General features: G+C 48.6%; 1 protein-coding gene across 6 annotated transcripts in view; it reads left to right on the top strand.

Moving 5' to 3' along the window:
• Nucleotides 1-16,639, top strand: part of NEGR1 (neuronal growth regulator 1) — a 177,572-nt gene that overhangs the window by 151,366 nt on the left and 9,567 nt on the right. The window contains exons 7-8 of one of the 6 annotated variants that reach the window (XM_068199032.1): nucleotides 4,365-4,406; nucleotides 11,898-12,013. The exons of 1 other annotated variant lie outside the window; for it this stretch is intronic. In XM_068199032.1, coding sequence (XP_068055133.1) covers nucleotides 4,365-4,406; nucleotides 11,898-11,998 — 143 coding nt within the window. In that variant the 3' untranslated portion in view covers nucleotides 11,999-12,013. Of the gene's footprint in view, nucleotides 1-4,364; nucleotides 4,407-11,897; nucleotides 12,055-16,639 lie in introns of those variants that run through there. 4 more of the 6 variants (XM_068199031.1, XM_068199033.1, XM_068199035.1 and 1 more) reach the window with 4 other exon arrangements.

Raw genomic sequence — 16,639 nt, 5'->3', positions numbered from 1 at the left:
CGTCTGTAATTCTTGGTCCCGCTGTCCTCCCCTGCCTGGGAATTTACTGTTGTTTTGACAATTTTATGTGCAAACATATTTAAATCCCTCTGACCTCAGCCTCCTGAGCCGACTGAATTTTGTTTTAACTTTGGTCTGGCAATTTCCATTTCCATGTTTTAATGCAGAATTCCAGGGTTTCAGCTTGTGATAAAACTGAGACAAAAATAGGATTGGGTCTGTGCTGGATTTCTGTGTGAGCAGAGGGGCTCTCATTTCGCTCAGGGTACCTCATTCCTTCACTGTGTGGTTGAGTGGGCATGGTGGTGCTTAACTTGGACTTGATCTCAGAGGTCTCTTCCAGCCTTAATGATCCTGCAGTCTCTGGGGTCAGGTTTGCTTTGGTGGTTCCCTTCCTGTTCTGGCTTTCCCAGACAGGGCCTTTTTGCAGCCAATTCCTTTTGTTCCCTGTAATTTGCCTCCTCTGCTCCCCTTTCATGGGATGGTTTCCCATTCTGATAAGAGGTTTTCTCTGCCAGCTCTTTTCTGCTGGGATCAGAAAGGAATTTCTAGATACAATCTCTGTGCTTTTGGTAAAAGTCAGCTGCTAAACGTCCTTGACATTTACCCTCACCTCCTTGGCCCAGCTGTCTTTAGTGCTTACATTCTGCAGAGGTTTCCCTTTTGAGGATTAGAGCTGCAGCTACAAATCCCCAGGGTTTATTCTCCCACTCCATTTAAACCCTCTCAGCTGCTGACTGTCTGGGTCATTTCCAGCGTTAGATCCGGCTCACCACCCCCAACCAAAACTGATTTTAAGGAGAACAGCAGGCTTTACCTCCTCCCATGACAACCTGCTAGGGATTCCTGCACCCACATTTCCCAGCAGAGCTGAGCTGCCACACCAGCACCTGCCAGAGCATCTCCCTGGTGCACCAGGGCAGGTCTAGTTTGGATATGAGGGAAAATTCCTTCGCTGGCGAGTTCAGGCCAGGAAGTCAGTCAGGGGCTTGGCCACTGGTGTATTTAGAGCTGGGCAGAAATACCCAGTTCTCCAGGTATGTTTGGCAGCCAGGGATGTTGTGCCAGTATCCCTACGCCCAGAACGTTCCTGGTTTTATGTTTTTGAGCCCAGCCTGACTTCAAGCTCTGCTTTAAACCAGCGAGCTGGGTTTGGCTGTCCTCTGCCCAGAGGAGGTGGCTCTGCAGGGCACACACAGCCCCAGCTCTGCCACGGGCACACCAGGAGCTGCTGGACACTCGCTGCTCTTCCAAAGCCCCAAAGTTCAGCTGGAGGAGAATTCCCCACTGCAGCCACAGAAAGTCGTGGGATTCCATTAGACTTGCAGATTCCTTCTCCACAAGCATCCTTGGAAATGTGAGCAGTCCTGATACTGTAGGACTGGGGTCCCAGGGAAGTGCAGTGCAGATAGTGCCACTCTTGCCCACGCATCCCTGCCTCCCAGGGCTCCTAAGGAGTCATTAACAGATTTTAATTTGAATGAACCAGCCTAGCGTGCTTCTACAAAACCAGCTGGTTTTGTTTTCTCTCTATAGACCTGAACATTTTCATGAATAAAGATTTGCAAAGAGTTTCAGAACTTGAAACTAGAAATAGATCCGTGTCTCCAATGCCTTGGTCTAATAATGTATTTAAAAATGAGATTTTTTTTGCAAGAATAATAGATTAAATCACTGCCTTCACTTCCAGCCTCAATGCTGCCAGGAATCTGTGACTTTATGCTACCTTAAGCACCTATAATTAAGTCTAGATCTGATGTTTCCCAGAGTGACACGATCCCAGCACAACCCCTGCTGGTTTGGGTAGGGTATTTTGCTTTTTAATGAAATAATGTACTGACTGAGTGTGTTGATGTGCCTGATTATTGGAAAGAATGGTGTTCATCTGCAGCAAGAGGAACTTTCCCTTTCCCAGGAAGCCACAGTCACGAGGATTGACTCCTAAATTCCCAAGAAAAGGATGCTGTTAATTTAAGGTAGCCAGAAAAATAACGTTTGTCATCATTGCACAACACATTTGAGCCAGTTTGAGAATCATCCATGAGGAGCAGGCTGTAACTGCTCAGAACATGGAGGTTTGGGAGAAGTTAAGAAGCACTAAATCAAATTATTGTCACACTTTTAAAACAGCCACTAAAATAGAAAATTGAGGAAATCTTGATATGTTTTTGTTTTCTCTGAGCCTCTCGTTGGACCCCAATTCCTGTTTGTCCTGCTGAAGTCAGGGTTTCTCCGTGAAGGGGCACAGCCTCCTTTCCCAGGGGAACATTTTGGGCTGGGAGCATTTGCTGTGTTGAGTTTCCCTTGAGCTGAGTTTCCCTTTCTTCCTTGTGTGGTTTCCCTTTTCCTCATGTTGAATTTTCCTTTTTCCCTCATGTTGAGTTTCCCTTTTCCCTTGGGTTGAGATTCCCTTTCCCCCATGCTGAGTTTCCCTTTTCCCTCGTGTTGAGTTTCCCTTTTCCCTCGTGTTGAGTTTCCCTTTTCCCTCGTGCTGTTTCCCTTTCCCTTTTCCCTCATGTTGAGTTTCCCTTTTTCCCTCATGTTGTTTCCCTTTTCCTCATGCTGAGTTTCCCTTTTCCCTCGGGTTGAGTTTCCCTTTCCCTCCCGTGGAGCTCCAGCAGCTCCTCTTGCTGGGACCATCCCTGATGTCCCCTGCAGGGGTCCAGGTGGCAGCCAGGCCCTCCCTGTGCCCCTGCCTGGGAAAGCACATTTGGGGTTTTCAGCAGCGTGATCCAAACCCCACAAATGCATCATTGTGGCTCTTTCCCCCTTTCCCAATCCACACCCGTGTCACAAAGTCCAAGTTTCTTCAGTTTCTTAAAACTTAGGCATCACTGGCATGAATTTGGTGTCTCACAAATTTCTGCATTTCTGGGCAATTTTGCTTTCTCTCTGTTAAATATTCTGGGAAAAACCTTTGTTTGTGCCTTGGCCGGTTGAGCAGAGCTTTGAGGCACAATGCAGCCCCCAGGGATCCTCCCCATCCCTCCTCTTCCTCACTGGAGCCAGCTGCACATCCCTGGGATGCTCCTGCATGGAGAGCAGCCTCATCTCCACCTCTCTCTCCCAGTGCCATGCTGGGAAGTGAGGTGGGATATCAGGGACAGATCCATCAGTCCACAGCACTTCCACTGCTCCTGCTCCTGCACAGGGGTGGAAAACCTCGTAGCTGAAACCCTTTTTATGCTGAAGGTGTCACCAACTTCATGGATCTTAATGCCAATTAAAAGTGTAACACAGCTCAAATTTCATTTCACTTTTAAAACGTGATCTGGGTTCATCAGCACCCACAATGTGTTTGTCAAGGTGTTGAATAATTGGTTTTAAGGTTGGAAACATTCATCTGCATTAGCAGAAGTTTAGCAGCTGGGTAAAGAACCTTCATAACTTTTCATTTGGGGAAATATTTGTCTGCTATTTCTCTTGGACTCGTGTTTGCACAGTATTAACCTGAAAAGCAATTGTAAGTGGAAAAAACCCTCAAAATTGGCCAGGAGCTGGTGTCTGCTCAGCCACTCCCTGCACATCCCTGCTTGTCAACTCGCTCCCATTTTTTTTCATTAGTTTCTTGTTATAGTCAAGATATGGTCAATGATCTTTTGAGCTTGGTAATTTTGTTAAACCTTTTTTATGAGCAGTGTTGAATTGCTGCATTGAGACGGGAGCTTGCTTCCGTGCAAGATTAATTGGGACCGGTATTTCATTTTGCATAGCACTATTCAAAGCTAATAAAAAGGCCCAGAATAATGAGTTCTAAAGTCAAATTATAATGAAAAGCCACAGGTGATTGTTTCATTAGGCAGGATGCAAGAGAACTGTGTCTTCTCTTAACTTTGCCTGTTTGTATTGGTTGCCCTGGGGGAAGTAAACAACTTCCAAATGGGTTTGATGTTTCTGATAAATGTTCTCTTCTGGAAAGACTTCAATAATTAAAAAGATGTGCCTTCTTAAAAGTTCACCGAAGCACAAAACTATTGCTTAAAAACATTCTTTGTTCAAAATTGTTACCTTGACTGATCTTCATGGGAGGAAATTGCCTTCAGTGGAGTGAACAAAGCCCTTCCCTTAGCCAGGTTTCAGTGCCTCCTGGGAGAAATGCTTTGGAGCTCCAGAACTCCAGGGGCAAAAAGCCTGGCCCGGTGGGAGTGTGATGGTGCTGATGGTGTGCACAAAGTGTGGGTAAGAGCAGTGCTGGCTGCAGCTCCAGCACAGAGCTCTGTCCCAGCCCCAGTCGAGATTAAACTGTGCTGTCTCTTGCATGACTGTTTGCTGTCTCATTCTGTACTTGTCTTCCATGTGTGATTAACTCCCAAATGTTCTCTTTTTTTTCTTTTTTTTTTTTTTTTCCTTTTCCCTTTTTGTAGAAATTATTGAGCCTACTACCTCTAGTCGTGTCTCAAGCCCAGGTCAGTATCCCCCCGCAGGAGGGTCGGTGCCTGCAGGGCCTCATTGCCATCCGTGCCCGGGGCTGACCCGGGCTGCTGTGTTGTGGTAGTGCTGGACTGTCCCTGTCTTTGTGCTTCCATTGGTGTGTCTTCCCTCCAGGCTTTGTGTCTCGTCCTCTTTCTCCCTGTTCTGAGCAGCCTCTCCCCCATTCCTGTCCCTGCCATGGGTCTCTCCCAGTGGGGCTGTGCAGGGCACTGCTCCGTGTGGGCAATTCCCTGCTCTGGAACCACCTCACCCTCTGAATCCTTGCTGATGTTGCTGCAAATGTGGATGTTGGTTCGAGGACGTGCAGATTTCTCGCTGTCTCATCTCTGACTGCCTGTGGGATGGAGCCAGGAGCTGTTGGGAGGTGCTTCTCACTGCTGGTGCCAGGAGGGGTTGGTGGGGGCTGAACGCTTCTCCGTGTGCCTGGAGGGCGTTCACAGCTCCTGGGTGCTCCTGCTGCATCCCCCTTTTCTTGGGGATTCCTGTTGCTGCTCCCCAGCACGACTCCCTCAGGGGAGCTGCTCACAGAATCTTGGAATGGTTTGGGTTGGGAGGGACCTAAAAGCCCCTCCAGTGCTGTCAATGTCTCAGGATTCAGAAGGTTGAGGTGACCCCAGGATTGTAAAGAGTCTTTGCTACCCAGCCCGTGAAGCCAAAGAATGAGTCTGGAATGCGTCCCATTGCGTTCTCAAGGTTGTTTATTTTTCCTTATCTAGAACATTTTGTCTCTGACCTGCTGAAGTCTGTCCAGAAAGGAAGCCATTGGCAATCTCTCTGCCCTCTTTGGTGGTGTTTACCTTTTATATCAAAAGTTACGTACAGTCTGTTTACAATAACGTGCCAATATCTATCATTTATGTTGGGCAGCGTATCTGTACCTTAAACCAACAGAAAAGTGTCACCATCACAGCAAAACATGGAGGGCAAGGAGAAGGAGAAGAAGGTCAGGACACACCCAAATCCCTCCATCTTGTCCCCTTGAACCCCTTATTTTAAAACCCTAAAATGCTACTGAAACCTTGTGGCTTGTAATTCCTCACACAAAGTTGGCAGCTTTTCCCACAAGCTAAAATGGAAGCCACAGGTGTTTTTGACTTGGTGCCAAGGTCCCCAAGCCCCCTGCCAGGGTCTGGAGACAGCCAGGGCAGCCAGAGGGATGTGCTGGACTCCCACACTGGGGAAAGCCTTCTCTGCCCTGGCAGGGACACCTCCCACTGTCCCAGGTGCTCCCAGCCCTGTCCAGCCTGGCCTTGGGCACTGCCAGGGATCCGGGGCAGCCACAGCTGCTCTGGGCACCTGTGCCAGGGCCTTACCTCCCTCACAGGGAACAATTCCTTCCCAGTATCCCACCCAGGATAGCAAGCAGAATTTTCCTCTGACAAAACCTTCACCAGATGTGTGCTTTTATTTCCTAACTAAAGACTGGAAGGACTGCGCCAGAAAACCACAGAAATTGAGGTGATTAAACCAAGTGAGTCAGGTTAAACCAAGGGCTGTAGGAGGAGAAGCAGGCACAGGTGATTCCAACGCCCTCAGACCTACAGGAGCAGCAAGCCAAGGGTTTAAATCTGCAGTGCTTTAATTAAAGAGCTTGGGGAGGGCAAGCTCCAGGGTCCCTCGGGGACAGAGGTGCTGCCTCCCTGCCTTCCCTGGGCCCCAGGGAGCTTCGCAAAGCTCTCCATCTGCTCTAGGGCAGAGACTGTGCCCTGTCTCCGTCTCCTCTAGGGCAGAGATTGTCCTGTGCCTGCAGCCAGAGCTGCAGCAAAACCTCTGCACAACGTCTCCATCCAAACCCACGGCACGGGAGGGGGAACTGGACTGCAAAAAGCTGATAGCGCCTGCAATAAAAGTCCATATCCTTGGGATTTTCCACAGTTGCTTTGGACTAGCAAGCAGTTGGAAATAAGCTGGGGAATTATTTTTGGAGTTAAGAGAAGCTGAGAAGAAGGAAAGGGTCGCTGCTGTGTCGGTGGTGCAAAGCGGCGATAGGAGAACCTCACTCTGTTATTGTTTAACACTGGGGTTTGTAATTCCTGAAAAAGTGCCCTCAGCCTGATCCTCTTCCAAGCTCTGTCCAGGGAAGGAGGGATAATGCCGGGTGGTTGCAGCTGGAATGGAGTCCAGTAACATTTCTGGGTTCAATCTCCATAAGTGAGTGCTCCAACAGAGTCACGGTGCTTCCTCGCTTTCAAAAACTGCTGTTCAAGTAGCACAGCTTTAAGATGTGTTTGCATTCTTTCCTGCAGAAATTTGCACCAAATAAGCAAAATTATGTGTATTTTTGGGAGCAGCATGGAGATGGGGGAGTGGAAAGGAATAGAGTCCTTTAATAATGATCCCTCTCTTAATTCTGAAAGCACAGTGTGAAATAGAGAAGGCTTTTTCCAAACATGAAATTGAGAATATGAAAACCTCTGAACACAATAGTAGAAAAATTTGGGAGTCATTAAAGTTGCAATAGTTATGAAACTACGTGAGCACATCCAACTTTAAATTACCAGGAAAAGCACTGAGCTCAGTTTGCAGTTGAAAACCAACATCTGTTCTGCTGAAAGACAACAGAAAAGGGGAGGAGGGTTTCAAGACAGTCCTCAAAATGGTTGAAAATTTATTATTAAGTCTTTCCTCCTGGAAATGAGCCCTGGTACCAGCAGTGACATTGCAATGAACTGTTCTGTTTGCCTTCCATAATTAAATAACACTGTGATAGTCCCTCTACTTAGCTAATTTTAGCCTGGTAGATAGCTGGGAAATGCCAGCACTATTGTTACCAAGTTATTCAGCTGCAGAAGCAATGAAAACCTTCCCAGAGTGCCGGGAACTGAGTCCCTCGTGTGCTGCAGCATCAGCAGTGAAGGCAGCAGGTTGGGCTGATGGTGGCAGAAAACCTGGGTTATCTGTCCACAGCTGCTGATGACAGTAAAATTAGATTTATCATAAACCACAGAATGGTTTGGGCTGAAAGGGGCCTTAAAATCATCTTGTTCCACCCCCTGCCAGGAGCAGGGCCAACGTTGCTGGCTTTGTCCGAGTCCTCCCCGGAGGTTTTGGCCAAGAGTCCTTTGGGTCTGCCTGCCCCGCTTCCCTTGTGCAGGAATACAAAACATGGATAATCTGTAGGAACTCATTTTGGCCTCGTGTCTCACATCAGTCAGAAAACAGAGCATCAGCCTCCTTCCTGCTCAATCAAGGCTCTGCAGATAATTAGCTAATTACCACCATCCTTCACCACTTCAGCGCAGCTTCGGGGGGTGTGCTGCCTGGAGAAGGTTTTGCTGCTGGGAGGACACAGATCCTCGGTAGGGTTTCAGTACTGAGCCAGAGGTTGTGAGAACACCCCAAGGGGAGGCAGTCTCTAACTGCAGCTGGGTGAGGCAGAGCTGGGGGCCAGGGCTCCCCCAGAAATGCAGGGAAACGCCGGGTGGGATGGTCGATGTCCCGTCACCACTGCCTGGGTCGCCCAGGGTCTTCCTCAAAGGCCAGGCATGGAAGTGACTCTCTGTAGGAAGTGAGGAATCTGTAGCAACCCTGGAGAACTTTCAGGATCCCCCCTGGTTCCCAGCAGGGGACAAAGCATTTAAGACATTTTTAATTCATGCAAAGCAACGCCGTGTTCGAGAGCCCTGGTGGCACATTTGTGCATTTCTCTGCTGGAACCCTTTTCCCTACATTTGGGGATTTACTCTCCTAATTTGAAGCGACAGTGCTTCAAGCATGTAGAATTAGCTGCAGAAAGTTACAAAATTGGGGCCACGGTTGGTATCTGTGTTGTCAGCCAGCGCCAGGAGCTGGAGCTCCTTACAAATCTTTCCTCCTTCAGCATAATTAGTTCACAGGTGGTGTCTTGGAAAGCCTTTGAAGATGTTGCTGAATTCTTAACGCTGACTAAACAAGTAACTGTGACAGGTCAGAGGGAATAATTGAGGAATCTTCTTATAATTAATGATTTCACATCTTATGAGGCACTTCTATAAAAATTGGAGTGGGAGAGAGAAGGACCTTAAGTTATTTAATTTTCTCAGGAACAAAAGCGTGTGTTCAAATGAGCACTTGGGCAGGTTGGACAACTCCTTGAACTCCAGTTGCTTCTCCCTGCTCTGCCTTTCTGCATATCTAACAAATTTAATATGCCAGAACACCAAATAATACCTCATTTCAAGCAGGCTTTGTTTGTTTCATGGGAAACCTGCCAACCCCTCCAGTTTTTCTCCCCTTGTGCAGTTGCAAATCCCATTTAAATCAATCAGTGATTTTGTGTAAGGAGAATCTGCAGGGCTGGACTCTGAATTTCGGGATTCACAGTGCTCTTTCTTGCCATTAGTTCTGTCTGTTGGTGAGGAAAACACCGTGTTCCTGCAGCTGGGGGACTTTGCATGGCAGCAGGAGACACTGGTGCAGCAACCCTGGAGCAGGGAAGAGCCCTGGGGCAAGAGGCAGGGCCAGCTGTGCTTCAGCAGCCAAAGCCCAACCGCTCTTCCTTCTCCCTGTTCCTGCAATTCCTGCCAAAACTCTAAAGGGCGATGAAAAGGTGATCCAGATTTCGGGTAGCAGATCCTGGATCATGGCAAATTTAACTTCTACACCCTGTTGGGAGCAGATGTGTGTTTGTTCTTAGAGCCTTTGATGCTTGGTGGCCGCTTTGTTGCCTCCCAAATCCCCCTCCTGGGAGCGAAGGCAGAGTCTCCCATCTTCATCAGCTGATGGGAATCACCCTCCAGCACCCAGTCCCAGAACACCAGAGCTTCTTCTGTCCCAGTACAGACACAGGGCTATCAAGTCTTGCTGTCAGTAGTTTGGCATCAAACAGGTGAATATCTCGAAAATATCAATATATTAAACCTCCTTGTTAATCGGCTGAAAGCTTTATGTTCAGAGCACATCGAGGGCATTGCTGCCGCATTCCAGAATGCAGGCAGGTGTGAAATTCCAGCGTGGCTCCAGGAAAAGCTGGTGTCTGCATGCAGCCAGCTCTGTGCACCTGCACCGTTAATTCTGGGTTTCTGCGGGAACCCGCGGCCGAGCCACACTGGGAATTACATCCTGGGGGAAATAGCTGCCTTCCAGTGCTGCAGTCACCTGCTGCTTCAAGCAGGTGAACTCCGTGCTTGTAAATCATCCCGTGAAGGCACATCCTCCGAGTGAATGTGTGGAATTAGGTAAACATTCCTGCTTAAGCTGAACGAGTGTCTCAGGGTGTGCTCAGTGACATTCAGCGTGTTCAGAGCCTGCATCATCATTCCAGCAGAATGTTTGAACACACTAAATCATATTATTCACTGCTTGCTGTAGAGATGCATTATTTAATATCAAGAGAGCTGCTTTCTATCAGCTGAAAAATAGGACTAGAACTAGGTCGTTTTTAGTCCATTGATTCCCACTCTCTAAGCCGGCATGTAAAATACAAGAATGTTTTTTTTTCCTGATACTGTATTGCCTACAAGCCTTCTGTCAGTGGGGATTTCAATATTAATGAGTTTTCCCACGAATATGAGAAGCCCACTTAGGAGAAGAAGCTGCTCTGAGAATCCTGAATATTTTACAATATCACACATGGATCAGTTGGCTGGAATTTCACATTTTAACCAAGGAGAGCTTCTGAGAGATGCCAGGAAAGCAGAGCAGGGCCAGGTGTGAAATGGCTCCTGGAGGCTGTGAGAAGGGTGGAGGATGTGGAGGGTGGGGAGATGCTCAACCTCCTGTTGCTGCTTTCTCCCGCCCGCGCGTTCCCGATGCCGGGGGCTGTGGAAACCCAGGGCACCGGGAATATTTCTCTGTCTGCTCTGGGGTGTCCTGACCCCCAGGGGAGCACTGACTTTGACCCTCACTCATGGAGAAAACTTCCAAAGCCTCAAGGTAAACTAGAGACCACAAAAGGGTGAAATAGATTGTAGAGATTGTAGAGAAAAGGGTGAGAAATTTAGGTCTTAGGATTTTTTGGTATGTTATAGATGGGTTCAAGATGGAGGGTACAGGGTGTTGTCTTGTGTTCCTTTCTTCTTTCCTCTTCTTCCTCTTTATTCTTGGGTTTGGGTGGTATCTTGTAATTGGGTAGAAAAATCCTCATTGCGGGTCTTTAGGGGTCAGTTATTGGGGTACAAAGGAAAATAATTTAGGTGTCACTTCTTAATTGGGTAGCTCAGTTTTTGATTAGACTTAAATGGCCTTGTAACAAGAGATTGTTGGCCATTTTTGTGCTGTTTTCCTGCACGCAGAGTCTGGTGCAGACAGTGTGCTGAAGTTTTGATAAGATAACAATAAACAGAAGCTGCAGACCGAAAAAGTCCAATGCATCTCTCGTTCCTGACACAGAACTGCTCCAGGAGGGTCTCCCCTGCCAGGGGAGCCCCCAGGGAGTTGCCCAACCTGGGGCCAGCAAACTCACAGGGGGCAAGCCAGGAGGTTCCCCCCACCTCTGAGGGAGGTTCTCAGCATCCAGGGATCAGTGTCCCTGGTGCTGGGTGTGCATCGGTGTCCAGGTCAGTTTATGTTTTTGTAGATGGGATCAGCCTTTGTCAGGTGTGTGCTGTGTGTAGGAACTCCAGCGTGGGAACCCGGGGACACGGGGAGGGCTCTTCCAGTGCAGCTCTAACTTCCCGCAGTTAATGGCATTTAAAACACAGATATTCACAGAATCAGGGAATATCCTGAGCTGGAAGGGACCCAAGGATCATTGATCCAGCCCCAGGCCCTGCCCAGACCCCACAACAATCCCGCCCTGGGCATCCCTGGCAGCATCCAAACCCTCCTGGAGCTCTGGCAGCCTCGGGGCCGTGCCCATTCCCTGGGGATCTGGGCAGTGCCAGCACCCTCTGGGAGAAGAACCTGTCCCAAAATCCAACCTAAACCCCCCCTGGCCCGGCTCCAGCTGTTCCCTTGTTCTTTATACAACCTATTTACACCTTCCCCGAGACTGAGACAAGTCCCAGTTCTGACTGAGAGAAGACAAGCAGGAGATTCCAGAATGTGATTCACCAGCAGGAAGAGAGCAGTCCGTGTTTTTATTTATCACAGAAGGATATGTTTTAAGTGAAGGTTTGATCAGCCAGAACTGGCTGACTACAGGAATTGTACAGGAATAAATATGCATATATCCATCTCGATGAGATGGGTGCCCATGTGCAGAGATTTAAAATGTATATAGAGCTGTGTATCCAGAACTTCAGGGAGGGCCCAGTTCTGTGTGGAGTACAGAGGAGCCTACAGCTACAGCTGGCAGGGAAGGATCTGACAAACTTGGGTTGTTGAGGGAGGGAAGGCTTGGGGGATTAGGGGACTTGTCAGAAAAAGCCTGTTTGAAAACTCCATGAATATGTCAGTTTTAAAGAAATTCAAATAAAGGCCTGTTGAGTTTTGAGTGGGAAAAAAAAAATACATTGGCTTCTTTCCAGGCTCCCCATCTCATTCCAGGCAACACTTCTTTTTTTATCTTTTCCCTGTCTGAATTTCGCACCAAATGGAAATTTCAGTTCCATGCCAGCTGCATTTAGAGTATCTGTGCAACATGGACATTTTGATGGAGTTGCCAACAATATTTCCAGCCAGGATGGAAAACAACATCCCAGGATGACACAGGATCAGCCATTTCCTCACTCTGAACCTGGTGTATAAAAGCTGCATTGCCGCATCCTTTTCCTTTCCTTTCCTTTCCTTTCCTTTCCTTTCCCTTTCCTTTCCCTTTCCTTTCCCTTTCCTTTCCCTTTTCTTTCCCTTTCCTTTCCCTTTCCTTTCCCTTTCCTTTCCCTTTCCTTTCCCTTTCCTTTCCCTTTCCTTTCCCTTTCCTTTCCCTTTCCTTTCCCTTTCCTTTCCCTTTCCTTTCCCTTTCCTTTCCCTTTCCTTTCCTTTCCCTTTCCCTTTCCTTTCCTTTCCTTTCCTTTCCTTTCCTTTCCTTTCCTTTCCTTTCCTTTCCTTTCCTTTCCTTTCCTTTCCTTTCCTTTCCTTTCCTTTCCTTTCCTTTCCTTTCCTTTCCTTTCCTTTCCTTTCCTTTCCTTTCCTTTCCTTTCCTTTCCTTTCCTTTCCTTTCCTTTCCTTTCCTTTCCTTTCCTTTCCTTTCCTTTCCTTTCCTTTCCTTTCCTTCACGACAAACAGTTGCAAGGCCCAGTCCACTGCACTGAGGTGGATTTTAAGCTGGGTTTTGTCCTTCTTTAAACTTTCCAGATGAGCTCTTAACATGTCACCAGGCAACCCATGAAAGGCCGAGTGTGGGTTTTTCCAAAGCAGCACCAAAATTTGTAGGTAGAAACATGACAGCTGAGCCAGGCCTGCGTGCTTCCAGGAGCAGGGTGGTAACAGGTTCAAGCAGCGGCTCTGAACAATTAAATAAATACTCTTTTAGCACTGGCACCTGTTCCTGCTCATGGTTTTCAGGAAGCCCAGATTTTAACCGAGCCTCTGAATCCACAGAACAGTGTGGAGCTATCTGATTTAAATTTTGAAGATGCTTTTCATTAAGATGGAAGCTGTGCAAAACACTTTCCCGTTTTCAGCTGCTGAGTCAGACAGCTCCATAAGAAAAGGCTGCTGGCATGAGGCAGTGGAAGATGAACCCAGTGGGTGGGTGGCAGCCTGCTCCACACCGAGCCAGGTGCTGGGGTGATGCTGGGTGACACTGGGACATCCAGCAGCGCCTGCCACTCCAAACACAGGGGTGAAGTGATTGGCCTTGGCCCCTTTTGTCCCCCTCACTTGGAGGTACACGGCTCAGCTCTGCGTTTCTCTCTCCATCACCCCCCAGATGCTGCCTGTTTGTGCAGTGAGGATTGTCACTCAGCCTTCCTCTGCCCCTGATGGCTGTGCAGTGTTTGTCTCCCACTCAGCCCTCCGGCCCAGCACCCACTGCTCAAAACCACCCAGAGTGAGTGCTCTGCAAAGCCAGGCAGCTCAGGGAACAGCTGGCTTTGGAAGCTCCGGAGGGTGTTCACTGGAACAAACAGGTTGTGGATTTTGGAATGGGAAAACGGGGAGTGATGTGAATAACCCACAGGAAACTGCCAGAGCAGAGAGCTCTGCTCAGAGAGACCCCGCAGGAATGAGCAATGCCTGCCGTGCTGCTGTAAGGATCCCAAACCCGCAGCCTGCTGTGCCCTGCCCTCCCACGCTGCACAGCCCCATTTTGTGCTCAATTTTCCCAGAATCACAGAATATCCCAAGCTGGAAGGGACCCACCAGGACCCAAGTCCAGCTCCCAGCAGAAGGAGCTGTGTTTTACAAAGAGGTGGAAATCCCACCCTGCTCGATGCAGGTTATCACAGTGCAATTCCCAGTCAGGTGCTGGAGAAACCTGAAGGGTTTTAGTGCTTAGGGGTTATGCATGGTACAAACTAGGAAAAAAAGATTGGTTTTGAGGCAGAGTATGTCTTTCTGCACGTGTCTCAGAGTCAGTTTTAAGGCATCCATCTCTGTCCGAAAAGCACCAATATACTGTACTAATTGCTAGAGGTTTTCAAAGGGATGGCTCTTAACAGAACCTGCATGCCTAAAGCTCTCAGTCAGCTTTGAAAAATCTCAGCTGTTGGGTTTTTTTCCTCTCTTCTGTGCAATAACATATGCAAAGCTGAGCCATAATGTCTTCAAAATCCTCAGGATTAAGCTGAAAAGCGAGTGGGGAAGGCTGGGGCATGAAAAGCTTCCTGATGCAAAATCCTCCAGCAGCAGGAAAAACTGCAGAGTAGCAGCAGGCAGGAAGGGTGAGGGGCTCTGGAAAGGGACCCCCAGCAGAAATCCCACCCCAAATGACTCTGAAAGTGGGGGGATCATTCCCTCTCACCCACAGGCAGCTGCAGGAGCTCAGAGTCCTCCCAATGGAAAATCAGCTCCTGCTGCAATCCTAAATACTTCATCCCAGGGAGCAGTGATTAAAGGTAAATGGAACCACAGAATCACAGAATGGCCTGGGTTGGAAGGGACCTTAAATAAATCCCATCCCATCCCACCCCATCCCAGTGGGAGGAACACCTCCCACTGTCCCAGGCTGCTCCAGCCCCAGCGTTTGTCTGCAGCCCTTGACGTGACATTAACTATTCATGGAGCTCCAGAGTGTTCAAACGCTGCCCCAGAAAAATTGTTGCTACTTTTCAACTTGATTGAGATCTTCCCCGAGCCAGACTGGGCTGCAGCCAGCACCGGGCTCTCCTCACGTCAGGAATGCAGGAGCGTCCAGGTGCTCAGCAGTGCCAGTGTCCAGGTGCTGGGAGCCATCATTCCCTGGGCTCCTCCTCCCAGCTGGTCCACCAGCCTGGCCTTGGGCACTGCCAGGGATCCAGGGGCAGCCACAGCCGCTCTGGGCACCTGTGCCAGGGCCTGCCCGTTCTAACAAAAGGATTCCTCAGCGGGGTCAGTGCTGGGAGATGGATCCCTTCCCTGGAGCCACCCCCAGGGAGGCACAGCTGCAGGTGGCAATCGCTGTGCTCAGAGTGACAAATCACTAAACCACTCCATGAAAAGGTTCAGGCATTGAAGCCCGTGTGCCCCACAGCTCTGGTGGACCAGCTGGGAGGAGGAGCCCCGGGAATGATGGCTCCCAGCACCTGGACACTGGCACTGCTGAGCACCTGGACACTCCTGCATTCCTGACGTGAGGAGAGCCCGGTGCTGGCTGCAGCCCAGTCTGGTTCGGGGAAGAAGATCTCAATCAAGTTGAAAAGTAGCAACAATTTTTCTGGGGCAGTGTTTGAACACTCTGGAGCTCCATGAATAGTTAATGTCACGTCAAGGGCTGCAGACAAACGCTGCTGGCTCTGAAGAGCAAATAGCTCAGCCTGCCGTGAGTTATGCTTGTTCCTCGCACACACGGCCCCGTGGAAATTGCAGCCATCCCTCATGAGGGGCTCAGCGCTGCTCGCTGCAGCCACTGCCTCGGCTGGCGGTGTGGGAATAGCCAGGGCAGCCTGCTTTGCCCTCCCTGCTGCTGAGCACAGACAGTGCTGCAGTTCTGCAGAAATGGGTCTGGGGGAGTTCAGCTGGCATCCCTGCAAGGAGGGGACTTTCCCTGTGCCCCTCAGTTTGAGCCATACCCTGTTACAAAGGACAGGGCAGCCCTGGGAGATGGCACAGCTCACAGAGTCACTCAATCCCAAAACCAGGGCGTTGGAAAAGCCCCCCCAGACCACTGAGTCCAGTCCCTGCCCCATCCCCACCCTGTCCCCAGCCCAGGGCTCTGAGTGCCACCTCCAGGGACGGGCACTGCAACCCACCCTGGGCAGTTCCCTGACCCCCCTTTCCATGGGGAAATTCCTGCTGGTGTCCCCCCTGAGGCTGTTAGGATGCAAGGTGTCACTGTAACTTCTGGAACTAGCGAACAGTGGGACTTGGTTGTTTATTTCATCTACCTTCGCCTTCTAATCAAAACTCTATTGATGATTAATTCCTTGCCTGTATTGGCACAGTCTGGGAATAGACTTCCCTGGCTTATGGGGTTTTTAATATTCCGATAAAAAGAGAGGAATACATGCACTATGCACACATGTGACCAAGAGGAACCCACCAGAAATGCTTAAGAAAATCAACAGAAATCTGAATAAACCCCACATCTTAGAAATCATCTGCCAGCCACCTCAGTGGAAAATTTGCTGAAAGGCTACCAGCACTTCCAGCCAAAAACTTGCTTCCTCATACACCCAAAAAAGGAGAGAAATCATGTTCCAACCTGCTTAGCTCCACATCCTTTGTCAAGAGCACAAGAATGATGTGGAAACCGTGCAGAAACTGGAAAGCTCAGTGTAAAAAATTATCATTCACGCTGCTGTATGACATTGCCTCAACACAGCAGAACCAACAAAGTCTTCCTGATATATGAGAACTATCAAAGATTGCCACTGAACACGGAGATTTAATGTGCTGCTTAATTCAAGAGCTTATTTACAATGTCACACGTCACTTGGAGAAAAATGGCTCTGACAACCAATCATTTAAAATATAGGAAGAATGTTTAACAAAAGGTCAGAAGTACAAATATTTTACATATTAACTACTAATAAATTCATTTCCTCTCAAAGTTAGGAGGATCAGCAAATGTCTCCAAAGCCATTTGCAATATTTCAGCACGAGACCCAACCTCTAATTACCAATGTAAGTTGTAAATAATTGTCAAGTATGCAGATGAGCCAAAAATTCTCTCAAATTAAAGTAATTAGCTCCCAAGTCAAATTTTTCTGTCACATTAAAATGCTTTTCCTTGTCTCCAATGTGACACTTACAAATGAGAGCTACATTG

Source organism: Anomalospiza imberbis, chromosome 9, assembly GCF_031753505.1.
Source record: "Anomalospiza imberbis isolate Cuckoo-Finch-1a 21T00152 chromosome 9, ASM3175350v1, whole genome shotgun sequence".
In the NCBI taxonomy this organism is placed as follows: domain Eukaryota; kingdom Metazoa; phylum Chordata; class Aves; order Passeriformes; family Viduidae; genus Anomalospiza; species Anomalospiza imberbis.
Note: the sequence above shows the minus strand (reverse complement) of the source record. Positions and strands in the feature narration are given on the sequence as shown.